The following is a 26,236-nucleotide window of genomic DNA, read 5'->3' on the forward strand; positions in this document are numbered from 1 at the left end:
CCCCACCCCAGTCTAACCCCACCCCAGTCTAACCCCACCCCAGTCTAACCCCACCCCAGTCTCTCCCCACCCCAGTCTAACCCCACCCCAGTCTAACCCCACCCCAGTCTCTCCCCTCCCCAGTCTAACCCCACCCCAGTCTCTCCCCACCCCAGTCTAACCCCACCCCAGTCTAACCCCACCCCAGTCTAACCCCACCCCAGTCTCTCCCCACCCCAGTCTAACCCCACCCCAGTCTAACCCCACCCCAGTCTCACCCCACCCCAGTCTAACCCCACCCCAGTCTAACCCCACCCCAGTCTAACCCCACCCCAGTCTAACCCCACCCCAGTCTCTCCCCACCCCAGTCTAACCCCACCCCAGTCTAACCCCACCCCAGTCTAACCCCACCCCAGTCTCTCCCCACCCCAGTCTCTCCCCACCCCATTCTAAACCCACCCCAGTCTAACCCCACCCCAGTCTCTCCCCACCCCAGTCTCTCCCCACCCCAGTCTAACCCCACCCCAGTCTAACCCCACCCCAGTCTAAACCCACCCCAGTCTAACCCCACCCCAGTCTCTCCCCACCCCAGTCTAACCCCACCCCAGTCTCTCCCCACCCCAGTCTAACCCCACCCCAGTCTAACCCCACCCCAGTCTAACCCCACCCCAGTCTAACCCCACCCCAGTTTAACCCCACCCCAGTCTAACCCCACCCCAGTCTAACCCCACCCCAGTCTAACTCCACCCCAGTCTAACCCCACCCCAGTCTCTCCCCACCCCAGTCTAACCCCACCCCAGTCTCTCCCCACCCCAGTCTCTCCCCACCCCAGTCTCTCCCCACCCCAGTCTAACCCCACCCCAGTCTCTCCCCACCCCAGTCTAACCCCACCCCAGTCTAACCCCACCCCAGTCTCTCCCTACCCCAGTCTAACCCCACCCCAGACTAACCCCACCCCAGTCTAACCCCACCCCAGTCTAACCCCACCCCAGTCTAACCCCACCCCAGTCTCTCCCCACCCCAGTCTAACCCCACCCCAGTCTAACCCCACCCCAGTCTAACCCCACCCCAGTCTAACCCCACCCCAGTCTAACCCCACCCCAGTCTCTCCCCACCCCAGTCTAAACCCACCCCAGTCTAACCCCACCCCAGTCTAACCACACCCCAGTCTAACCCCACCCCAGTCTCTCCCCACCCCAGTCTAAACCCACCCCAGTCTAAACCCACCCCAGTCTAACCCCACCCCAGTCTCACCCCACCCCAGTCTCTCCCCACCCCAGTCTAACCCCACCACAGTCTAACCCCACCCCAGTCTCTCCCCACCCCAGTCTAACCCCACCCCAGTCTCACCCCACCCCAGTCTCTCCCCACCCCAGTCTAACCCCACCCCAGTCTAACCCCACCCCAGTCTAACCCCACACCAGTCTCTCCCCACCCCAGTCTCTCCCCACCCCAGTCTCTCCCCACCCCAGTCTAACCCCACCACAGTCTAACCCCACCCCAGTCTCTCCCCACCCCAGTCTCTCCCCACCCCAGTCTCACCCCACCCCAGTCTCTCCCCACCCCAGTCTAACCCCACCCCAGTCTCTCCCCACCTCAGTCTCTCCCCACCCAAGTCTAACCCCACCCCAGTCTAACCCCACCCCAGTCTAACCACACCCCAGTCTCTCCCCACCCCAGTCTAACCACACCCCAGTCTCTACCCACCCCTGTCTAACCCCACCGCAGTCTAACACCACCCCAGTCTCTCCCCACCCCAGTCTAACCCCACCCCAGTCTCTCCCCACCCCAGTCTAACCCCACCCCAGTCTCTCCCCACCCCAGTCTAACCCCACCCCAGTCTAACCCCACCCCAGTCTAACCCCACCCCAGTCTAACCCCACCCCAGTCTAACCCCCCCCAGTCTCTCCCCAACCCAGTCTAACCCCACCCCAGTCTCTCCCCACCCCAGTCTCTCCCCACCCCAGTCTAACCCCACCCCAGTCTAACCCCACCCCAGTTAACCCCACCCCAGTCTAACCCCACCCCAGTCTAACCCCACCCCAGTCTCACCCCACCGCAGTCTAACCACACCCCAGTCTCTCCCCACCCCAGTCTAACCCCACCCCTGTCTCTCCCCACCCCAGTCTAACCCCACCCCAGTCTAACCCCACCCCAGTCTAACCACACCCCAGTCTCTACCCACCCCAGTCTCACCCCACCGCAGTCTAACCACACCCCAGTCTCTCCCCACCCCAGTCTAACCCCACCCCTGTCTCTCCCCACCCCAGTCTAACCCCACCCCAGTCTAACCCCACCCCAGTCTAACCACACCCCAGTCTCTACCCACCCCAGTCTAACCCCACCCCAGTCTAACCCCACCACAGTCTCTCCACACCCCAGTCTAAACCCACCCCAGTCTCTCCCCACCCCAGTCTCTCCCCACCCCAGTCTAACCCCACCCCAGTCTAACCCCACCCCAGTCTAACACCACCCCAGTCTAACCCCACCCCAGTCTAACCCCACCCCAGTCTAACCCCACCCCAGTCTCTCCCCACCCCAGTCTCTCCCCACCCCAGTCTAACCCCACCCCAGTCTAACCCCACCCCAGTCTAACCCCACCCCAGTCTCTCCCCACCCCAGTCTAACCCCACCCCAGTCTCTCCCCACCCCAGACTAAACCCACCCCAGTCTAACCCCACCCCAGTCTCTCGCCACCCCAGTCTAACCCCACCCCAGTCTCTCCCCACCCCAGTCTAACCCCACCCCAGTCTAACCCCACCCCAGTCTAACCCCACCCCAGTCTAACCCCACCCCAGTCTCTCCCCACCCCAGTCTCTCCCCACCCCAGTCTCTCCCCACCCCAGTCTAACCCCACCCCAGTCTAACCCCACCCCAGTCTAACCCCACCCCAGTCTCTCCCCACCCCAGTCTCTCCCCACCCCAGTCTAACCCCACCCCAGTCTAACCCCTCCCCAGTCTAACCCCACCCCAGTCTAACCCCACCCCAGTCTAACCCCACCCCAGTCTAAACCCACCCCAGTCTCTCCCCACCCCAGTCTAACCCCACCCCAGTCTAACCCCACCCCAGTCTCTCCCCACCCCAGTCTCTCCCCACCCCAGTCTCACCCCACCCCAGTCTCTCCCCACCCCAGTCTAACCCCACCCCAGTCTAACCCCACCCCAGTGTCTCCCCACCCCAGTCTAACCCCACCCCAGTCTAACCCCACCCCAGTCTCTCCCCTCCCCAGTCTAACCCCACCCCAGTCTAACCCCACCCCAGTCTCTCCCCACCCCAGTCTAACCCCACCCCAGTCTAACCCCACCCCAGTCTCACCCCACCCCAGTCTAACCCCACCCCAGTCTAACCCCACCCCAGTCTAACCCCACCCCAGTCTAACCCCACCCCAGTCTCTCCCCACCCCAGTCTCTCCCCACCCCAGTCTAACCCCACCCCAGTCTAACCCCACCCCAGTCTAACCCCACCCCAGTCTAACCCCACCCCAGTCTAACCCCACCCCAGTCTCTCCCCACCCCAGTCTCTCCCCACCCCAGTCTAACCCCACCCCAGTCTAACCCCACCCCAGTCTCTCCCCACCCCAGTCTCTCCCCACCCCAGTCTCTCCCCACCCCAGTCTAACCCCACCCCAGTCTCTCCCCACCCCAGTCTCTCCCCACCCCAGTCTAACCCCACCCCAGTCTCTCCCCACCCCAGTCTAACCCCACCCCAGTCTAACCCCACCCCATTCTCTCCCCACCCCAGTCTAACCCCACCCCAGTCTAACCCCACACCAGTCTAAGCCCACCCCAGTCTCTCCCCACCCCAGTCTAACCCCACCACAGTCTCTCCCCACCCCAGTCTCTCCCCACCCCAGTCTAACCCCACCCCAGTCTCTCCCCACCCCAGTCTAACCCCACCCCAGTCTAACCCCACCCCAGTCTAACCCCACCCCAGTCTAACACCACCCCAGTCTAACCCCACCCCAGTCTAACCCCACCCCAGTCTAACACCACCCCAGTCTAACCCCACACCAGTCTAAGCCCACCCCAGTCTCTCCCCACCCCAGTCTAACCCCACCCCAGTCTCTCCCCACCCCAGTCTCTCCCCACCCCAGTCTCTCCCCACCCCAGTCTCTCCCCACCCCAGTCTAACCCCACCCCAGTCTAACCCCACCCCAGTCTAACCCCACCCCAGTCTCTCCCCACCCCAGTCTAACCCCACCCCAGTCTAACCCCACCCCAGTCTCTCCCCACACCAGTCTAACCCCACACCAGTCTAACCCCACCCCAGTCTCTGCCCACCCCAGTCTAACCCCTCCCCAGTCTAAACCCACCCCAGTCTAACCCCACCCCAGTCTAACCCCACCCCAGTCTAACCCCACCCCAGTCTAACCCCACCCCAGTCTCTCCCCACCCCAGTCTAACCCCACCCCAGTCTAACCCCACCCCAGTCTAACCCCACCCCAGTCTAACCCCACCCCAGTCTAACCCCACCCCAGTCTCTCCCCACCCCAGTCTAACCCCACCCCAGTCTCTCCCCACCCCAGTCTCTCCCCACCCTAGTCTCTCCCCACCCCAGTCTCTCCCCACCCCAGTCTAACCCCACCCCAGTCTAAACCTACCCCAGTCTAACCCCACCCCAGTCTCTCCCCACCCCAGTCTCTCCCCACCCCAGTCTCTCCCCACCCCAGTCTAACCCCACCCCAGTCTAACACCACCCCAGTCTAACCCCACCCCAGTCTCTCCCCACCCCTGTCTCTGCCCACCCCACTCTAACCCCACCCCAGTCTCTCCCCACCCCAGTCTCTCCCCACCCCAGTCTAACCCCACCCCAGTCTAACCCCACCTCAGTCTCTCCCCACCCCAGTCTAAACCCACCCCAGTCTAACCCCACCCCAGTCTAACCCCACCCCAGTCTAACCCCACCCCAGTCTAACCCCACCCCAGTCTCTCCCCACCCCAGTCTAACCCCACCCCAGTCTAACCCCACCCCAGTCTAACCCCACCCCAGTCTCTCCCCACCCCAGTCTAACCCCACCCCAGTCTAACCCCACCCCAGTCTCTCCCCACCACAGTCTAACCCCACCCCAGTCTAACCCCACCCCAGTCTCTCCCCACCCCAGTCTAACCCCACCCCAGTCTAACCCCACCCCAGTCTAACCCCACCCCAGTCTAACCCCACCCCAGTCTCTCCCCACCCCAGTCTAACCCCACCCCAGTCTAACCCCACCCCAGTCTCTCCCCACCCCAGTCTAACCCCACCCCAGTCTAACCCCACCCCAGTCTAACCCCACCCCAGTCTCTCCCCACCGCAGTCTAACCCCACCCCAGTCTCTCCCCACCCCAGTCTAACCCCACCCCAGTCTCTCCCCACCCCAGTCTCTCCCCACCCCAGTCTAACCCCACCCCAGTCTCTCCCCACCCCAGTCTAACCCCACCCCAGTCTAACCCCACCCCAGTCTCTACCCACCCCAGTCTCTCCCCACCCCAGTCTCTCCCCACCCCAGTCTAACCCCACCCCAGTCTCTCCCCTCCCCAGTCTAACCCCACCCCAGTCTAACCCCACCCCAGTCTAACCCCACCCCAGTCTAAACCCACCCCAGTCTAACCCCACCCCAGTCTAACCCAACCCCAGTCTAACCCCACCCCAGTCTAACCCCACCCCAGTCTCTACCCACCCCAGTCTCTCCCCACCCCAGTCTAACCCCACCCCAGTCTAACCCCACCCCAGTCTAACCCCACCCCAGTCTAACCCCACCCCAGTCTTTCCCCACCCCAGTCTAACCCCACCCCAGTCTTTCCCCACCCCAGTCTAACCCCACCCCAGTCTCTCCCCACCCCATTCTAAACCCACCCCAGTCTAACCCCAACCCAGTCTAACCCCACCCCAGTCTAAACCCACCCCAGTCTCTCCCCACCCCAGTCTAACCCCACCCCAGTCTAACCCCACCCCAGTCTCTCCCCACCCCAGTCTCTCCCCACCCCAGTCTCACCCCACCCCAGTCTAACCCCACCCCAGTCTAACCCCACCCCAGTCTAACCCCACCCCAGTGTCTCCCCACCCCAGTCTAACCCCACCCCAGTCTAACCCCACCCCAGTCTCTCCCCTCCCCAGTCTAACCCCACCCCAGTCTAACCCCACCCCAGTCTCTCCCCACCCCAGTCTAACCCCACCCCAGTCTAACCCCACCCCAGTCTCACCCCACCCCAGTCTAACCCCACCCCAGTCTAACCCCACCCCAGTCTAACCCCACCCCAGTCTAACCCCACCCCAGTCTCTCCCCACCCCAGTCTCTCCCCACCCCAGTCTAACCCCACCCCAGTCTAACCCCACCCCAGTCTAACCCCACCCCAGTCTAACCCCACCCCAGTCTAACCCCACCCCAGTCTCTCCCCACCCCAGTCTCTCCCCACCCCAGTCTAACCCCACCCCAGTCTAACCCCACCCCAGTCTCTCCCCACCCCAGTCTCTCCCCACCCCAGTCTCTCCCCACCCCAGTCTAACCCCACCCCAGTCTCTCCCCACCCCAGTCTCTCCCCACCCCAGTCTAACCCCACCCCAGTCTCTCCCCACCCCAGTCTAACCCCACCCCAGTCTAACCCCACCCCATTCTCTCCCCACCCCAGTCTAACCCCACCCCAGTCTAACCCCACACCAGTCTAAGCCCACCCCAGTCTCTCCCCACCCCAGTCTAACCCCACCACAGTCTCTCCCCACCCCAGTCTCTCCCCACCCCAGTCTAACCCCACCCCAGTCTCTCCCCACCCCAGTCTAACCCCACCCCAGTCTAACCCCACCCCAGTCTAACCCCACCCCAGTCTAACACCACCCCAGTCTAACCCCACCCCAGTCTAACCCCACCCCAGTCTAACACCACCCCAGTCTAACCCCACACCAGTCTAAGCCCACCCCAGTCTCTCCCCACCCCAGTCTAACCCCACCCCAGTCTCTCCCCACCCCAGTCTCTCCCCACCCCAGTCTCTCCCCACCCCAGTCTCTCCCCACCCCAGTCTAACCCCACCCCAGTCTAACCCCACCCCAGTCTAACCCCACCCCAGTCTCTCCCCACCCCAGTCTAACCCCACCCCAGTCTAACCCCACCCCAGTCTCTCCCCACACCAGTCTAACCCCACACCAGTCTAACCCCACCCCAGTCTCTGCCCACCCCAGTCTAACCCCACCCCAGTCTAAACCCACCCCAGTCTAACCCCACCCCAGTCTAACCCCACCCCAGTCTAACCCCACCCCAGTCTAACCCCACCCCAGTCTCTCCCCACCCCAGTCTAACCCCACCCCAGTCTAACCCCACCCCAGTCTAACCCCACCCCAGTCTAACCCCACCCCAGTCTAACCCCACCCCAGTCTCTCCCCACCCCAGTCTAACCCCACCCCAGTCTCTCCCCACCCCAGTCTCTCCCCACCCTAGTCTCTCCCCACCCCAGTCTCTCCCCACCCCAGTCTAACCCCACCCCAGTCTAAACCTACCCCAGTCTAACCCCACCCCAGTCTCTCCCCACCCCAGTCTCTCCCCACCCCAGTCTCTCCCCACCCCAGTCTAACCCCACCCCAGTCTAACACCACCCCAGTCTAACCCCACCCCAGTCTCTCCCCACCCCTGTCTCTGCCCACCCCACTCTAACCCCACCCCAGTCTCTCCCCACCCCAGTCTCTCCCCACCCCAGTCTAACCCCACCCCAGTCTAACCCCACCCCAGTCTCTCCCCACCCCAGTCTAAACCCACCCCAGTCTAACCCCACCCCAGTCTAACCCCACCCCAGTCTAACCCCACCCCAGTCTAACCCCACCCCAGTCTCTCCCCACCCCAGTCTAACCCCACCCCAGTCTAACCCCACACCAGTCTAACCCCACCCCAGTCTCTCCCCACCCCAGTCTAACCCCACCCCAGTCTAACCCCACCCCAGTCTCTCCCCACCACAGTCTAACCCCACCCCAGTCTAACCCCACCCCAGTCTCTCCCCACCCCAGTCTAACCCCACCCCAGTCTAACCCCACCCCAGTCTAACCCCACCCCAGTCTAACCCCACCCCAGTCTCTCCCCACCCCAGTCTAACCCCACCCCAGTCTAACCCCACCCCAGTCTCTCCCCACCCCAGTCTAACCCCACCCCAGTCTAACCCCACCCCAGTCTAACCCCACCCCAGTCTCTCCCGACCGCAGTCTAACCCCACCCCAGTCTCTCCCCACCCCAGTCTAACCCCACCCCAGTCTCTCCCCACCCCAGTCTCTCCCCACCCCAGTCTAACCCCACCCCAGTCTCTCCCCACCCCAGTCTAACCCCACCCCAGTCTAACCCCACCCCAGTCTCTACCCACCCCAGTCTCTCCCCACCCCAGTCTCTCCCCACCCCAGTCTAACCCCACCCCAGTCTCTCCCCTCCCCAGTCTAACCCCACCCCAGTCTAACCCCACCCCAGTCTAACCCCACCCCAGTCTAAACCCACCCCAGTCTAACCCCACCCCAGTCTAACCCAACCCCAGTCTAACCCCACCCCAGTCTAACCCCACCCCAGTCTCTACCCACCCCAGTCTCTCCCCACCCCAGTCTAACCCCACCCCAGTCTAACCCCACCCCAGTCTAACCCCACCCCAGTCTAACCCCACCCCAGTCTTTCCCCACCCCAGTCTAACCCCACCCCAGTCTCTCCCCACCCCATTCTAAACCCACCCCAGTCTAACCCCAACCCAGTCTAACCCCACCCCAGTCTAACCCCAACCCAGTCTAACCCCACCCCAGTCTAACCCGACCACAGTCTCACCCGACCCCAGTCTAACCCCACCCCAGTCTCACCCCACCCCAGTCTCTCCCCACCCCAGTCTAACCCCACCCCAGTCTAACCCCACCCCAGTCTAACCCCACCCCAGTCTAACCCCACCCCAGTCTCTCCCCACCCCAGTCTAACCCCACCCCAGTCTCTCCCCACCCCAGTCTAACCCCACCACAGTCTAACCCCACCCCAGTCTAACCCCACCCCAGTCTCTCCACACCCCAGTCTAACACCACCCCAGTCTAAACCCACCCCAGTCTAACCCCACCCCAGTCTAACCCCACCCCAGTCTAACCCCACCCCAGTCTCTCCCCACCCCAGTCTAATCCCACCCCAGTCTCTCCCCACCCCAGTCTAACCCCACCCCAGTCTAACCCCACCCCAGTCTAAACCCACCCCAGTCTAACCCCACCCCAGTCTAACCCCACCCCAGTCTCTCCCCACCCCAGTCTCACCGCACCCCAGTCTAACCCCACCCCAGTCTAACCCCACCCCTGTCTCTCCCCACCCCAGTCTCTCCCCACCCCAGTCTAACCCCACCCCAGTCTAACCCCACCCCAGTCTAACCCCACCCCAGTCTCTCCCCACCCCAGTCTCTCCCCACCCCAGTCTAACCCCACCCCAGTCTAACCCCACCCCAGTCTAACCCCACCCCAGTCTAACCCCACCCCAGTCTCTCCCCACCCCAGTCTAACCCCACACCAGTCTAACCCCACCCCAGTCTAACCCCACCCCAGTCTAACCCCACCCCAGTCTAACCCCACCCCAGTCTCTCCCCACCCCAGTCTAACCCCACCCCAGTCTAACCCCACCCCAGTCTAACCCCCCCCACCCCAGTCTAACCCCACCCCAGTCTAACCCCACCCCAGTCTCTCCCCACCCCAGTCTAACCCCACCCCAGTCTCTCCCCACCCCAGTCTAACCCCACCCCAGTCTAACCCCACCCCAGTCTCTCCCCACCCCAGTCTAACCCCACCCCAGTCTAACCCCACCCCAGTCTCTCCCCACCCCAGTCTAACCCCACCCCAGTCTAACCCCACCCCAGTCTTACCCCACCCCAGTCTAACCCCACCCCAGTCTAAGCCCACCCCAGTCTAACCCCACCCCAGTCTAAACCCACCCCAGTCTCTCCCCACCCCAGTCTAACCACACCCCAGTCTCTCCCCACCCCAGTCTAACCCCACCCCAGTCTAACCCCACCCCAGTCTCTCCCCACCCCAGTCTCTCCCCACCCCAGTCTAACCCCACCCCAGTCTAACCCCACCCCAGTCTAACCCCACCCCAGTCTAACCCCACCCCAGTCTAACCCCACCCCAGTCTCTCCCCACCCCAGTCTAACCCCACCCCAGTCTCTCCCCACCCCAGTCTAACCCCACCCCAGTCTCTCCCCACCCCAGTCTAACCCCACCCCAGTCTAACCCCACCCCAGTCTAACCCCACCCCAGTCTCTTCCCACCCCAGTCTAACCCCACCCCAGTCTCTCCCCACCCCAGTCTAACCCCACCCCAGTCTAACCCCACCCCAGTCTAACCCCACCCCAGTCTAACCCCACCCCAGTCTAACCCCACCCCAGTCTCTCCCCAACCCATTCTCTCCCCACCCCAGTCTAACCCCACCCCAGTCTCTCCCCACCCCAGTCTAACACCACCCCAGTCTCTCCCCACCCCAGTCTAACCCCACCCCAGTCTCTCCCCACCCCAGTCTAACCCCACCCCAGTCTAACCCCACCCCAGTCTCTCCACACCCCAGTCTAACCCCACCCCAGTCTCTCCCCACCCCAGTCTAACCCCAACCCAGTCTAACCCCACCCCAGTCTAACCCCACCCCAGTCTCTCCCCACACCAGTCTCTCCCCACCCCAGTCTAACCCCACCCCAGTCTCTCCCCACCCCAGTCTAACCCCACCCCAGTCTCTCCCCACCCCAGTCTCTCCCCACCCCAGTCTAACCCCACCCCAGTCTAACCCCACCCCAGTCTAACCCCACCCCAGTCTAACCCCACCCCAGTCTAACCCCACCCCAGTCTCTCCCCACCCCTGTCTCTCCCCACCCCAGTCTAACCCCACCCCAGTCTAACCCCACCCCAGTCTAACCCCACCCCAGTCTCTCCCCAACCCAGTCTAACCCCACCCCAGTCTCTCCCCACCCCAGTCTCTCCCCACCCCAGTCTCTCCCCACCCCAGTCTAACCCCACCCCAGTCTAACCCCACCCCAGTCTCTCCCCACCCCAGTCTAACCCCACCCCAGTCTAACCCCACCCCAGTCTAACCCCACCCCAGTCTAACCCCACCCCAGTCTAACCCCACCCCAGTCTAACCCCACCCCAGTCTAACCCCACCCCAGTCTAACCCCACCCCAGTCTAACCCCACCCCAGTCTAACCCCACCCCAGTCTCTCCCCACCCCAGTCTAACCCCTCCCCAGTCTAACCCCACCCCAGTCTAACCCCACCACAGTCTAACACCACCCCAGTCTAAACCCACCCCAGTCTAACCCCACCCCAGTCTCTCCCCACCCCAGTCTAAACCCACCCCAGTCTAACCCCACCCCAGTCTCTCCCCACCCCAGTCTAACCCCACCCCAGTCTAACCCCACCCCAGTCTAACCCCACCCCAGTCTCTCCCCACCCCAGTCTAACCCCACCCCAGTCTCTCCCCACCCCAGTCTAAACCCACCCCAGTCTAACCCCACCCCAGTCTCTCCCCACCCCAGTCTTACCCCACCCCAGTCTAACCCCACCCCGGTCAAAACCCACCCCAGTCTCTCCCCACCCCAGTCTCTCCCCAACCCAGTCTAACCCCACCCCAGTCTAACCCCACCCCAGTCTAACCCCACCCCAGTCTAACCCCAACCCAGTCTAAACCCACCCCAGTCTAACCCCACCCCAGTCTCTCCCCACCCCAGTCTAACCCCACCCCAGTCTAACCCCAGCCCAGTCTAACCCCCCCCCAGTCTAACCCCACCCCATTCTCTCCCCACCCCAGTCTAACCCCACCCCAGTCTAACCCCACCCCAGTCTCTCCCCACCCCAGTCTCTCCCCACCCCAGTCTAACCCCACCCCAGTCTAACCCCACCCCAGTCTAACCCCACCCCAGGCTAACCCCACCCCAGTCTAACCCCACCCCAGTCTAACCCCACCCCAGTCTAACCCCACCCCATTCTAACCCCACCCCAGTCTCTCCCCACCCCAGTCTAACCCCACCCCAGTCTCTCCCCACCCCAGTCTCTCCCCACCCCAATCTAACCCCACCCCAGTCTCTCCCCACCCCAGTCTCTCCCCACCCCAGTCTAACCCCACCCCAGTCTAACCCCACCCCAGTCTAACCCCACCCCAGTCTAACCCCACCCCATTCTAACCCCACCCCAGTCTCTCCCCACCCCAGTCTAACCCCACCCCAGTCTAACCCCACCCCAGTCTCTCCCCACCCCAGTCTAACCCCACCCCAGTCTCTCCCCACCCCAGTCTAACCCCACCCCAGTCTCTCCCCACCCCAGTCTCTCCCCACCCCAGTCTAATCCCACCCCAGTCTAAACCCACCCCAGTCTAACCCCACCCCAGTCTAACCCCACCCCAGTCTCTCCCCACCCCAGTCTCTCCCCACCCCAGTCTCTCCCCACCCCAGTCTAACCCCACCCCAGTCTCTCCCCACCCCAGTCTAACCCCACCCCAGTCTAACCCCACCCCAGTCTAACCCCACACCAGTCTAACCCCACCCCAGTCTCTCCCCACCCCAGTCTCTCCCCACCCCAGTCTCTCCCCACCCCAGTCTAACCCCACCCCAGTCTAACCCCACCCCAGTCTCTCCCCACCCCAGTCTCTCCCCACCCCAGTCTAACCCCACCCCAGTCTAACCCCACCCCAGTCTAACCCCACCCCAGTCTCTCCCCACCCCAGTCTAACCCCACCCCAGTCTCTCCCCACCCCAGTCTCTCCCCACCCCAGTCTAACCCCACCCCAGTCTAACCCCACCCCAGTCTAACCCCACCCCAGTCTAACCCCACCCCAGTCTCTCCCCACCCCAGTCTAACCCCACCCCAGTCTAACCCCACCCCAGTCTCTCCCCACCCCAGTCTAACCCCACCCCAGTCTAAACCCACCCCAGTCTAACCCCACCTCAGTCTAACCCCACCCCAGTCTCTCCCCACCCCAGTCTCTCCCCACCCCAGTCTAACCCCACCCCAGTCTAACCCCACCCCAGTCTAACCCCACCCCAGTCTCTCCCCACCCCAGTCTAACCCCACCCCAGTCTAACCCCACCCCAGTCTCTCCCCACCCCAGTCTAACCCCACCCCAGTCTCTCCCCACCCCAGTCTAACCCCACCCCAGTCTCTCCCCACCCCAGTCTCTCCCCACCCCAGTCTCTCCCCACCCCAGTCTAACCCCACCCCAGTCTAACCCCACCCCAGTCTCTCCCCACCCCAGTCTAACCCCACCCCAGTCTCTCCCCACCCCAGTCTAACCCCACCCCAGTCTAACCCCACCCCAGTCTCTCCCCACCCCAGTCTAACCCCACCCCAGTCTAACCCCACCCCAGTCTCTCCCCACCCCAGTCTCTCCCCACCCCAGTCTCTCCCCTCCCCAGTCTAACCCCACCCCAGTCTAACCCCACCCCAGTCTAACCACCCCCCAGTCTAACCCCACCCCAGTCTAACCCCACCCCAGTCTAACCCCACCCCAGTCTAACCCCACCCCAGTCTAACCCCACCCCAGTCTAACCCCACCCCAGTCTAACCCCACCCCAGTCTCTCCCCACCCCAGTCTAACCCCACCCCAGTCTCTCCCCACCCCAGTCTAACCCCACCCCAGTCTAACCCCACCCCAGTCTCTCCCCACCCCAGTCTAACCCCACCCCAGTCTAACCCCACCCCAGTCTAACCCCACCCCAGTCTCTCCCCACCCCAGTCTAACCCCACCCCAGTCTAACCCCACCCCAGTCTAACCCCACCCCAGTCTCTCCCCACCCCAGTCTCTCCCCACCCCAGTCTCTCCCCACCCCAGTCTCTCCCCACCCCAGTCTAACCCCACCCCAGTCTCTCCCCTCCCCAGTCTAACCCCACCCCAGTCTAACCCCACCCCAGTCTAACCACCCCCCAGTCTAACCCCACCCCAGTCTAACCCCACCCCAGTCTAACCCCACCCCAGTCTAACCCCACCCCAGTCTAACCCCACCCCAGTCTCTCCCCACCCCAGTCTAACCCCACCCCAGTCTCTCCCCACCACAGTCTAACCCCACCCCAGTCTAACCCCACCCCAGTCTAACCCCACCCCAGTCTAACCCCACCCCAGGCTAACCCCACCCCAGTCTAACCCCACCCCAGTCTCTCCCCACCCCAGTTTAACCCCACCCCAGTCTAACCCCACCCCAGTCTAACCCCACCCCAGTCTCTCCCCACCCCAGTCTAACCCCACCCCAGTCTCTCCCCACCCCAGTCTAACCCCACCCCAGTCTCTCCCCACCCCAGTCTCTCCCCACCCCAGTCTCTCCCCACCCCAGTCTAACCCCACCCCAGTCTCTCCCCACCCCAGTCTCTCCCCACCCCAGTCTAACCCCACCCCAGTCTAACCCCACCCCAGTCTAACCCCACCCCAGTCTAACCCCACCCCAGTCTAACCCCACCCCAGTCTAACCCCACCCCAGTCTCTCCCCACCCCAGTCTAACCCCACCCCAGTCTCTCCCCACCCCAGTCTAACCCCACCCCAGTCTAACCCCACCCCAGTCTAACCCCACCCCAGTCTCTCCCCACCCCAGTCTAACCCCACCCCAGTCTAACCCCACCCCAGTCTAACCCCACCCCAGTCTCTCCCCACCCCAGTCTCTCCCCACCCCAGTCTCTCCCCACCCCAGTCTCTCCCCACCCCAGTCTCTCCCCACCCCAGTCTCTCCCCACCCCAGTCTAACCCCACCCCAGTCTAACCCCACCCCAGTCTAACCCCACCCCAGTCTAACCCCACCCCAGTCTCTCCCCACCCCAGTCTCTCCCCACCCCAGTCTCTCCCCACCCCAGTCTAACCACACCCCAGTCTAACCCCACCCCAGTCTCTCCCCACCCCAGTCTCACCCCACCCCAGTCTCTCCCCACCCCAGTCTCTCCCCACCCCAGTCTAACCCCACCCCAGTCTCTCCCCACCCCAGTCTCTCCCCACCCCAGTCTAACCCCACCCCAGTCTAACCCCACCCCAGTCTAACCCCACCCCAGTCTCTCCCCACCCCAGTCTCTCCCCACCCCAGTCTCTCCCCACCCCAGTCTAACCCCACCCCAGTCTAACCCCACCCCAGTCTAACCCCACCCCAGTCTAACCCCACCCCAGTCTCTCCCCACCCCAGTCTCTCCCCACCCCAGTCTAACCCCACCCCAGTCTAACCCCACCCCAGTCTAACCCCACCCCAGTCTCTCCCCACCCCAGTCTAACCCCACCCCAGTCTCTCCCCACCCCAGTCTAACCCCACCCCAGTCTCTCCCCACCCCAGTCTAACCACACCCCAGTCTAACCCCACCCCAGTCTCTCCCCACCCCAGTCTAACCCCACCCCAGTCTAACCCCACCCCAGTCTAACCCCACCCCAGTCTAACCCCACCCCAGTCTAACCCCACCCCAGTCTAACCCCACCCCAGTCTAACCCCACCCCAGTCTAACCCCACCCCAGTCTAACCCCACCCCAGTCTAACCCCACCCCAGTCTCTCCCCACCCCAGTCTAACCCCACCCCAGTCTAACCCCACCCCAGTCTAACCCCACCCCAGTCTAACCCCACCCCAGTCTCTCCCCACCCCAGTCTAACCCCACCCTATCTCTCCCTCTTTGCCACTGTCTGTTCCATCTCTCCCTCCCTCTCTCTCTCCCTCCCGCTCTCTTTCCCCCATCTCTCTCTCTCTCTTCCACTTTCCTCTCTCTCCCTTTCTCTCATTTGGATCTGGAACCTCCTGGACTCAGTCTCTCTCTCCCTGATTGTCCCACAGCCTCTCTCCTCTATCAGGAGTACAGCCATGTCACCCTGTATCTCTCTCTCTCTCTCTCCCGCTCTCTCTCCTGCTCTCTCCCTCTCTCTCTGTGATTTGGATCTGGAACCTGCTGGACTCAGTCTCTCTCTCCCTGATTCTCCCACAACCTTTCTCCTCTATCAGGAGTACAGCCATGTCACCCTGGATCTCTCTCCCTCTCCCACTCCCTCTCCTGCTCTCTCTCTCTCTCTCCTGCCCTCTGCCTCTCTCTCTCTCTCTCTCTCTCCCACTCTCTCTCTCTCTCTCTCTCCCTCTCTCTGATTTGCATCTGGAACCTGCTGGACTCAGTCTCTCTCCCCCTGATTCTCCCACAGCCTCCCTCCTCTATCAGGAGTACAGCCACGTCACCCTGGATCTCTCTCTCTCTCCCGCTCTCTCTCCTGCTCTCTCCCTCTCTCTCTCTCTCTCTCCCGCTCTCTCTCCCTCTATCTCTCTCTCTCTCCCGCTCTCTCTCCTGCTCTCTCCCTCTCTCTCTCTCTCTCTCCCGCTCTCTCTCTCTCTCTCTCTCTCTCTCTCCCGCTCTCTCTCCTGCTCTCTCCCTCTCTCTCCCTCTCTCTCCCGCTCTCTCTCTCTCTCTCTCTCGCTCTCTCTGATTTGTATCTGGAACCTGCTGGACTCAGTCTCTCTCCCCCTGATTCTCCCATAGCCTCCCTCCTCTATCAGGAGTACAGCTATGTCACCCTGGATCTCTCTCCCTCTCCCGCTCTCTCTCCTGCTCTCTCTCTCTCTCTCCTGCTCTCTCTCTCTCTCTCTCTCTCTCTCTCCCCCTCTCTGATTTGTATCTGGAACCTACTGGACTCAGTCTCTCTCTCCCTGATTCTCCCACAGCCTCCCTCCTCTATCAGGAGTACAGCCATGTCACCCTGGATCTCTTTCTCTATCCAGCTCTCTCTCCTGCTCTCTCCCTCTCTCTCTCTTTCTCTCTCCCGCTCTCTCTCTCTCCCTCTCCCTGATTTGGATCTGGAACCTGCTGGACTCAGTCTCTCTCTCCCTGATTCTCCCACAGCCTCCCTCCTCTATCAGGAGTACAGCCACGTCACCCTGGATCTCTCTCTCTCTCCCGCTCTCTCTCCTGCTCTCTCCCTCTCTCTCTCTCTCTCTCCCGCTCTCTCTCCCTCTATCTCTCTCTCTCTCCCGCTCTCTCTCCTGCTCTCTCCCTCTCTCTCTCTCTCTCTCCCGCTCTCTCTCTCTCTCTCTCTCTCTCTCTCTCTCTGATTTGTATCTGGAACCTGCTGGACTCAGTCTCTCTCTCCCTGATTCTCCCACAGCCTCCCTCCTCTATCAGGAGTACAGCCACGTCACCCTGGATCGGGAAATCCTGCGGCAGAAGCAGGAGCCGCCTGCATGGTGCGAGACGCCGGCGTCCCAGGACCCCGTCCAGAGACGGATCAGGGGTCCATTCACCCCCCGGACCCCCAGCACAGTCCGGGCCTCCATCTCGGTGCCCTTCTCCCTCTGGAGGGACATTCCGGAGGTCAGGAAGCGCTCTGAGTTCGACAGCCTGAGCCAGCAAAAGCAGAGGCTGCAGGAGGTGAGGGGGGGCGTGGGGGGGGCTGCTTGCGGGGGTGGGGAGGGGGTCTGATCACTGACCCTTGACCCCGGCAGGGTGGGCCTGGGGTGGGAGGGGGTAGTTCTGTGTGGCGGAGAGGAGGGGGGTGTTCAGGGCTGTATCCCCCCTTCCCCCTCTCGGGGGGGAGTGAGGGTCCGGTTTACCCTCACACACACACACTGCGGAGGAGGGGGGTGAGGGGAGGGGGGGGGCTGCGGAGGCTGGTGGGTGAAGCCACATGTGGTCGAACAGCCTGCGGGGTGGGATGTGGCCGGGGAAACAATTCACTGACTGACTCGTATCTTCCTGAACCTCAAACCTCCCTCCCACACCCGTCCCTCCCTCCCTCTCTCTTTCTTTCTCTCTCCCTGTCCCTCTCTCTATCTCTCTCTCTATCCCACTCTCTCTCTTTCACTCCCTCTCTGTCCTTCTCTCTTCCTTTCTCTCTTTCTCTCTCCCTGTCCCTCTCTCTATCTCTCTCTCTATCCCACTCTCTCTCTTTCACTCCCTCTCTGTCCTTCTCTCTTCCTTTCTCTCTTTCTCTCTCACTGTCCCTCACTCTCTGTCCATCTCTATTCATGTCTCTCTCTCTCTCTCCCTCTGTCTCTCTCTATCCCTCTCTCTCTCTTACTCTCTCTTTCTCTCTCTCTCTATCCCTCTCTCTCTCACTCTCTCTTTCTCTCTCTCTCTATCTCTCTCTCTCTCTCACTCTCTCTTTCTCTCTCTGTCCCTCTCTCTCTCTCTCTCTGTTTCTCTCTCTCTCTCTCTATCTCTCTTTCACTCTCTCTCTCTTTCTCTCTCTCTCTATCCCTCTCTCTCACTCTCTCTTTCTCTCTCTCTCTGTCCCTCTCTCTCTCTCTCTGTTTCTCTCTCTCTCTATCCCTCTCTCTCTCTCTTTCTCTCTCTCTCTATCTCTCTCTCACCCTCTCTCTTTCTCTCTCTCTCTGTCCCTCTCTCACTCTCTCTCTATTCCCCCTCTCTCTAACCCTCCCTGTCTCTCTCCCTCTATCTCCCTCTATCCCCCTCTCTCTCTCACTCTCTCCTTCTCTCTCTCTCTCTCACTCTCTCTCTTTCTCTCTCTCTCTATCTCTCTCTCACTCTCTCTCTCTTTCTCCCTCTCTATCCACCTCTCTCTCTCTTTCCCTGTCTCTCTATCCCTCTCTCACTCTCTCTCTTACCCTCATTGTCTCTCTCCCTCCCTCTCTCTCCCTCTCTCTCACTCTCTCTCCCTCCCCCTCTCCCTCTCTCTCTCTCTCTTTCTCTGTCTCTCTCTATCCCTCTCTCACTCTTTCTCTATTCCCCCTCTGTCTTACCCTCCCTGTCTCTCTCCCTCCCTCTCTCCCTCCCTCTCTCTCTCTCTCCCCCGCTGTCTCTCTTTCTCTCCCGCCCCCTCTCCCTCTCTCTCTCTCTCTCTCTCTTTCTCTCTCTCTCTATTCCCGCTCTCTCTTACCCTCCCTGTCTCTCTCCCTCCTTGTCTCTCCCTCTCTCTCTCTATCCCTCTCTCACTCTCTCTCTATTCCCCCTCTCTCTTACCCTCAATATCTCTCTCCCTCCCTCTCTCTCTCCCTCTCTCTCACTCTCTCTCCCTCCCCCTCCCTCTCTCTCTTTCTTTCTCTGTCTCTCTATCCCTCTTTCACTCTCTCTCTAATCCCCCTCACTCTTACCCTCCCTGTCTCCCTCCCTCTCTCCCTCTCTCACTTTCTCTCCCTCTCTCTCTATCCCTCTCTCACTCTCTCTCTATTCCCCCTCTCTCTTACCCTCACTGTGTCTCTCCCTCCTCTTGCTCTCACTCTCTCTCACTCTCTCTCCCTCCCCCTCTCCCTCTCTCTCTTTCTTTCTCTGTCTCTCTATCCCTCTTTCACTCTCTCTCTATTCTCCCTCTCTCTTACCCTCCCTGTCTCCCTCCCTCTCTCCCTCTCTCACTCTCTCCCTCTCTCTCTCTATCCCTCTCTCACTCTCTCTCTATTCCCCCTCTCTCTTACCCTCCCTGTCTCCCTCCCTCTCTCCCTCTCTCACTCTCTCCCTCTCTCTCTCTATCCCTCTCTCACTCTCTCTCTCTCTCTCTCTCTCTCTCTCTCTCTCTATCCCTCTCTCACTCTCTCTCTATTCCCCCTCTCTCTTACCCTCCCTGTCTCCCTCCCTCTCTCCCTCTCTCACTCTCTCCCTCTCTCTCTCTATCCCTCTCTCACTCTCTCTCTATTCCCCCTCTCTCTTACCCTCCCTGTCTCCCTCCCTCTCTCCCTCTCTCACTCTCTCTCCCTCTCTCTCTATCCCTCTCTCACTCTGTCTCTATTCCCCCTCTCTCTTACCCTCACTGTCTCCCTCCCTCCCTCTCTCTCCCTCTCTCTCACTCTCTCTCCCCCTCTCCCTCTCTCTCTTTCTTTCTCTGTCTCTCTATCTCTCTTTCACTCTCTCTCTATTCCCCCTCTCTCTTACCCTCCCTGTCTCTCCCGCTCTCTCTCTCTCTATCCCCCTCTGTCTCTCTCTCTCCCTCTCTCTCCCTCTCTCTCCCTCCCTCCCCCTCTCTCTCCGGACAGGCAAAGTATGAGCTGATCACCTCGGAAGCGTCCTGTCTCCGGAGCCTGGACATCGCAGTGGAACATTTCCAACACGCCCCCAAACTGCAGGAGGTGCTCAGTAACCAGGACAGCCAGTGGCTCTTCTCCAGGATATCGGACGTTCGCGAGGCCAGCCGCAGGTAGGGTGTGGAGGTGGGGGGTGGGGGGGCGGTGGTAGAGCATGGTGGGGCGATGGGGGGTGGAATCTCCCAGAAATACCGAGACCCTCACAAACCCGGCATCAGGTGGAGTTCAATCAGGGAGGAGGGACAGGAAGAGGAGGCCATTCAGCCCCTCTCAAGCCTGTTACACAGGAACAGGAGGAGACACTCCTACACCCCTCCCTATCTCTGTAACCGCCTCCAAACCCTACAACCCTCCCATTCTCTGTAACCTCCTCCAGCCCCTACACCCCTCCCTATCTCTGTAACCTCCTCCAGCCCCTACAACTCTCCCTATCTCTGTAACCTCCTCCAGCCCCTACACCCCTCCCTATCTCTGTAACCACCTCCAGCCCCTACACCCCTCCCTATCTCTGTAACCTCCTCCAAACCCTACACCCCTCCCTATCTCTGTAACCTCCTCCAGCCCCTACACCCCTCCCTATCTCTGTAACCTCCTCCAGGCCCTACAACCCTCCCTATCTCTGTAACCTCCTCCAGTCCCTACACCCCTCCCTATCTCTGTAACCTCCTCCAGTCCCTACACCCCTCCCTATCTCTGTAACCTCCTCCAGCCCCTACACCCCTCCCTATCTCTGTAACCTCCTCCAGCCCCTACACCCCTCCCTATCTCTGTAACCTCCTCCAGCCCCTACACCCCTCCCTATCTCTGTAACCTCCTCCAGCCCCTACACCCCTCCCTATCTCTGTAACCTCCTCCAGCCCCTACACCCCTCCCTATCTCTGTAACCTCCTCCAGCCCCTACACCCCTCCCTATCTCTGTAACCTCCTCCAGTCCCTACACCCCTCCCTATCTCTGTAACCTCCTCCAGTCCCTACACCCCTCCCTATCTCTGTAACCTCCTCCAGCTCCTACACCCCTCCCTATCTCTGTAACCCTGCTCCCACCCTCCCCGATCTCTGCACTCCTCCAATTCCGGCCTCTTGACCATCCCTCGATTCCCGTCGCTTCAACATGGGCGGCCGGGACTTCAGGTGCCTGGAGAGGTGTCTGAGCTCAGGAACTCCCTCCCCGAACCTCTCCACACTCCCCTCTGCTCCTTCAAGATGCTCCTAATAGCGGGCGAATTGAGCTGTAGTTGATGGGTGTCCTGAACATCTCATTCTGTGCCTGCTTGTGAAGATGGGGCCTGGTTTTAATCCCGTTGCTGCCTGTTCAGCTAGAGCCCTGGTGCTCTGGATATACTCGCACCTACAGGAAGCTAATCTCATCCAAATAATAACTTTTCATCTATTATCAACTCCACGACTAAATCGCTTGTTCCGCTCACTTACAGCTTCTTGGGAGAATTAGAGGAAGATCTGGAAGACGATCTCATGGAGTTTGACGTCTGTGGGATCTTACTGTGCCACCTCCCAGCGTTCCGAGCTGTCTACATCCCCTACGTCACCAACCAGTCATACCAGGAGAAGACCTTCAAACGTCTCATGTAAGAATTGGCGATTAAATCTCCCTCTACACTGTCCCCATCAAACACTCCCAGGACAGGTACAGCACGGGGTTAAAACAGTGTAAATCTCCCTCTACACTGTCCCCATCAAACACTCCCAGGACAGGTACAGCACGGGGTTAGATACAGAGTAAATCTCCCTCTACACCGTCCCCATCAAACACTCCCAGGACAGGTACAGCACGGGGTTAGGCACAGAGTAAATCTCCCTCTACACTGTCCCCATCAAACACTCCCAGGACAGGTACAGCACGGGGTTAGATACAGAGTAAATCTCCCTCTACACTGTCCCCATCAAACACTCCCAGGACAGGTACAGCACGGGGTTAGATAGAGTAAATCTCCCTCTACACTGTCCCCATCAAACACTCCCAGGACAGGTACAGCACGGGGTTAGATACAGAGTAAATCTCCCTCTACACTGTCCCCATCAAACACTCCCAGGACAGGTACAGCACGGGGTTAGATACATAGTAAAACTCCCTCTACACCGTCCCCATCAAACACTCCCAGGACAGGTACAGCACGGGGTTAGATACAGAGTAAATCTCCCTCTACACTGTCCCCATCAAACACTCCCAGGACAGGTACAGCACGGGGTTAGATACAGAGTAAATCTCCCTCTACACCGTCCCCATCAAACACTCCCAGGACAGGTACAGCACGGGGTTAGATACAGAGTAAATCTCCCCCTACACTGTCCCCATCAAACACTCCCAGGACAGGAACAGCACGGGGTTAGATACAGAGTAAATCTCCCTCTACACCGTCCCCATCAAACACTCCCAGGACAGGTACAGCACGGGGTTAGATACAGAGTAAATCTCCCCCTACACTGTCCCCATCAAACACTCCCAGGACAGGAACAGCACGGGGTTAGATCCAGAGTAAATCTCCCTCCGCTCTCTCGCTGGATGTGGATGTTTGGCGGTGATGACCTGAGGTGTTAAATCTCTTTCCCTCTCCTTTCTCAGACAGAACAATCCCCAGTTCCGGGAGGTGGTGGAAGACTTGGAGAGTGACCCCGTTTGTCAGAGGCTGTCTCTGAAATCCTTCCTGATTCTACCTTTCCAGCGGATTACACGACTCAAACTCCTCGTACAGGTAGGTCCTCCTTCTCTGGGATTTTGCGCTGCGATGACCTCCTTCACCAGGCTCGGGTAGGGACTTGCCTGGCGCCTGTGTGTGTGGGCAGACCCCTCGATCGGGCTTTGAACGGGTACAACAGTTCCAGCTCGGTCACTGGACTCCGAACCCGGTTCCCCCCCGCTCTTCAGGCACTGTTAGTGACAGCAGGACCGCTGGACACTCCAGGAGGTCAGTGTTAAATAGATTCTCCCTGGAGGAGGGAGAGATTGTGTGATGGAGAGAGAGTGAGACAGAGACAGAGAGAGAGAGAGAGAGAGAGACAGAGAGAGAGACAGAGAGAGAGAGAGACAGAGAGTGAGACAGAGAGAGAGAGACAGAGAGAGACACAGAGAGAGAGAGAAAGACAGAGAGGGAGACAGAGAGAGAGAGAGAAAGACAGAGAAAGAGAGAGAGAGAGAGACTGAGACAGAGAGAGAGAAAGAGAGAGAGAGAAAGAGAGAGAGACAGAGAGAGAAAGAGAGGGACAGAGAGATAGACAGAGAGAGAGAGAGGGAGACAGAGAGGAAGACAGAGAGAGAGAGAGAAAGACAGAGACAGAGACAGAGAGAGAGACAGAGAGAGAGAGAGAAAGACAGAGACAGAGACAGAGAGAGAGAGAGAGAGAGAGAGAGAGAGAGACAGAGAGAGAGAGTGAGACAGAGAGAGAGACAGAGAGAGAGAGAAAGACAGAGAGGGAGACAGAGAGAGAGAGAGAGAGAGAGACAGAGAGAGAGAGACAGAGAGAGAGAGAGACAGAGAGTGAGACAGAGAGAGAGAGACAGAGAGAGACACAGAGAGAGAGAGAAAGACAGAGAGAGAGAGAGAAAGACAGAGAAAGAGAGAGAGAGAGACAGAGACAGAGAGAGAGAAAGAGAGAGAGAGAAAGAGAGAGAGACAGAGAGAGAAAGAGAGGGACAGAGAGATAGACAGAGAGAGAGAGAGGGAGACAGAGAGGAAGACAGAGAGAGAGAGAGAAAGACAGAGACAGAGACAGAGAGAGAGACAGAGAGAGAGAGAGAAAGACAGAGACAGAGACAGAGAGAGAGAGAGAGAGAGAGAGAGAGAGAGACAGAGAGAGAGAGTGAGACAGAGAGAGAGACAGAGAGAGAGAGAAAGACAGAGAGGGAGACAGAGAGAGAGAGAGAAAGACTGAGACAGAGACAGAGAGAGAGAGAGAGAGTGAGACAGAGAGAGAGAAAGAGAGAGAGAGAAAGACAGAGACACAGAGAGAGAGACAGAGAGACAGAGAGAGAGAGAGAGAGACAGAGAGAGAGACAGAGAGAGAGAGAGTGAGACAGAGGGAGAGAGTGAGACAGAGACAGAGACACAGGGAGAGACAGAGAGAGAGAGAGAGAGAAATAGAGAAAGAGACAGAGAGAGAGAGAGAAACAGAGAGAGACAGAGAAGAGAGGGAAGAGAGACTGTGAAAGGGAGAGACAGCGAAAGAGAGACAGAAAGATGGAGACACAGAAAGTGAGAAAGAGAGGAAGAGAGAGAGAGAGAAAAGGGTGCTTGTGGAGAGGTATGGGGAGGGAGTTCCTGAGCTCAGACCCCCCCTCAAGCAGCTGAAGTCCCGGCCGCCAATGGTGGAGCGATGGGAATTGAGGGATGGTCAAGAGGCTGGAATTGGAGGAGACCAGAGATCACGGAGGGTGGGAGGTTACAGAGATAGGGAGGGGTGTAGGGGCTGGAGGAGGTTACAGATATAGGGAGGGGTGTAGGGGCTGGAGGAGGTTACAGAGATAGGGAGGGGTGTAGGGGCTGGAGGAAGTTACAGAGATAGGGAGGGGTGTAGGGGCTGGAGGAGGTTACAGAGATAGGGAGGGGTCTAGGGGCTGGAGGAGGTTACAGAGATAGGGAGGGGTGTAGGGGCTGGAGGAGGTTACAGAGATAGGGAGGGGTGTAGGGGCTGGAGGAGGTTACAGATATAGGGAGGGGTGTAGGGGCTGGAGGAGGTTACAGATATAGGGAGGGGTGTAGGGGCTGGAGAAGGTTACAGAGATAGGGAGGGGTCTAGGGGCTGGAGGAGGTTACAGAGATAGGGAGGGGTGTAGGGGCTGGAGGAGGTTACAGAGATAGGGAGGGGTGTAGGGGCTGGAGGAGGTTACAGAGATAGGGAGGGGTGCAGGGGCTGGAGGAGGTTACAGAGATAGGGAGGGGTGTTGAGGTGGAGGAGGTTACAGAGATAGGGAGGGGTGTCGGGACTGGAGGAGGTTACAGAGATAGGTAGGGGTGTAGGGGCTGGAGGAGGTTACAGAGATATGGAGGGGTGTAGGGTTTGGAGGAGGTTACAGAGATAGGGAGGGTGTAGGGGCTGGAGGAGGTTACAGAGATATGGAGGGGAGTAGGTGCTGGAGGAGGATATAGAGATAGGGAGGGGTGTAGGTTCTGTAGGAGTTAACAGAGATAGGGAGAGTTGAAGGGGCTGGAGGAGGTTAAAGAGATAGGGAGGGGTGTAGATGCCGGAGGAGGTTACAGAGATAGGGAGCGGTGTAGGGGCTGGAGGAGGTTACAGAGATAGGGAGGTGTGTAGGTGCTGGAGGAGGTTACAGAGACAGAGAGGGGTGTAGTGTCTGGAGGAGGTTACAGAGATAGGGAGGGGTGTAGGGGCTGGAGGAGGTTACAGAGATAGGGAGGGGTGTAGGCGCTGGATGAGGTTACAGAGATAGGGAGGGGTGTAGGGGCTGGAGGAGGTTGCAGAGATAGGGAGGGTTGTAGGGCCTGGAGTAGGTTACAGAGATAGGGAGGGTTGTAGGGCCTGGAGGAGGTTACAGAGATAGGGAGGGGTGTAGGGACTGGAGGAGGTTACAGAGATAGGGAGGGGTGTAGGGACTGGAGGAGGTTACAGAGATAGGGAGGGTGTTTAGGGGCTGGAGGAGGTTGCAGAGATAGGGAGGGGTGTAGGGGCTGGAGGAGGTTACAGAGATAGGGAGGGGTGTAGGGGCTGGAGGAGGTTACAGAGATAGGGAGGGGTGTATGGGCTGGAGGAGGTTACAGAGATAGGGAGGGGTGTAGGGGCTGGAGGAGGTTACAGATATAGGGAGGGGTGTAGGTGCTGGAGGAGGTTACAGAGATAGGGAGGGTGTAGGGGCTGGAGGAGGTTACAGAGATAGGGAGGGGTGTAGGGGCTGGAGGAGTTTACAGAGATCGGGAGGCGTGTAGGGGCTGGAGGAGGTTACAGAGATAGGGAGGGGTGTAGGGGCTGGAGGAGGTTACAGAGTTAGCGAGGGGTGTAGGGGCTGGAGGAGGTTACCGAGTTAGGGAGGGGTGTAGGGGTAGGAGGAGGTTACAGAGATATGGAGGGTTGTAGGGGCTGGAGGAGGTTACAGAGATAGGGAGGGGTGTAGGGGCTGGAGGAGGTTACAGAGATAGGGAGGGGTGTAGGGGCTGGAGGAAGTTACAGAGATAGGGAGGGGTGTAGGGGCTGGAGGAGGTTACAGAGATATGGAGGGGTGTAGGTGCTGGAGGAGGTTACAGAGATACGGAGGGATGTAGGGGCTGGAGGAGGTTACAGAGATAGGGAGGGGTGTAGGGGCTGGAGGAGGTTACAGAGATAGGGAGGGGTGTCGGGTTTGGAGGAGGTTACAGAGATAGGGAGGGGTGTAGGGGCTGGAGGAGGTTACA

At 60.2% G+C, this 26,236-nt stretch overlaps 1 protein-coding gene across 1 annotated transcript in view; it reads left to right on the forward strand.

The window, feature by feature from the left end:
• LOC121273558 (rho guanine nucleotide exchange factor 5-like) overlaps nt 1-22,588 on the forward strand; it is a gene marked incomplete at its 3' end in the record, with an annotated part of 110,371 nt that extends 87,783 nt beyond the window's left edge. The window contains exons 5-8 of the mRNA XM_041180729.1: nt 17,012-17,274; nt 19,830-19,990; nt 21,311-21,463; nt 22,459-22,588. Coding sequence (XP_041036663.1) covers nt 17,012-17,274; nt 19,830-19,990; nt 21,311-21,463; nt 22,459-22,588 — 707 coding nt within the window. The remainder of the gene's footprint in view (nt 1-17,011; nt 17,275-19,829; nt 19,991-21,310; nt 21,464-22,458) is intronic.
• Between the last annotated feature and the right edge of the window lie 3,648 nt (nt 22,589-26,236).

The sequence above is a fragment of the Carcharodon carcharias genome (assembly GCF_017639515.1).
Source record: "Carcharodon carcharias isolate sCarCar2 chromosome 24 unlocalized genomic scaffold, sCarCar2.pri SUPER_24_unloc_8, whole genome shotgun sequence".
Taxonomy (NCBI): domain Eukaryota; kingdom Metazoa; phylum Chordata; class Chondrichthyes; order Lamniformes; family Lamnidae; genus Carcharodon; species Carcharodon carcharias.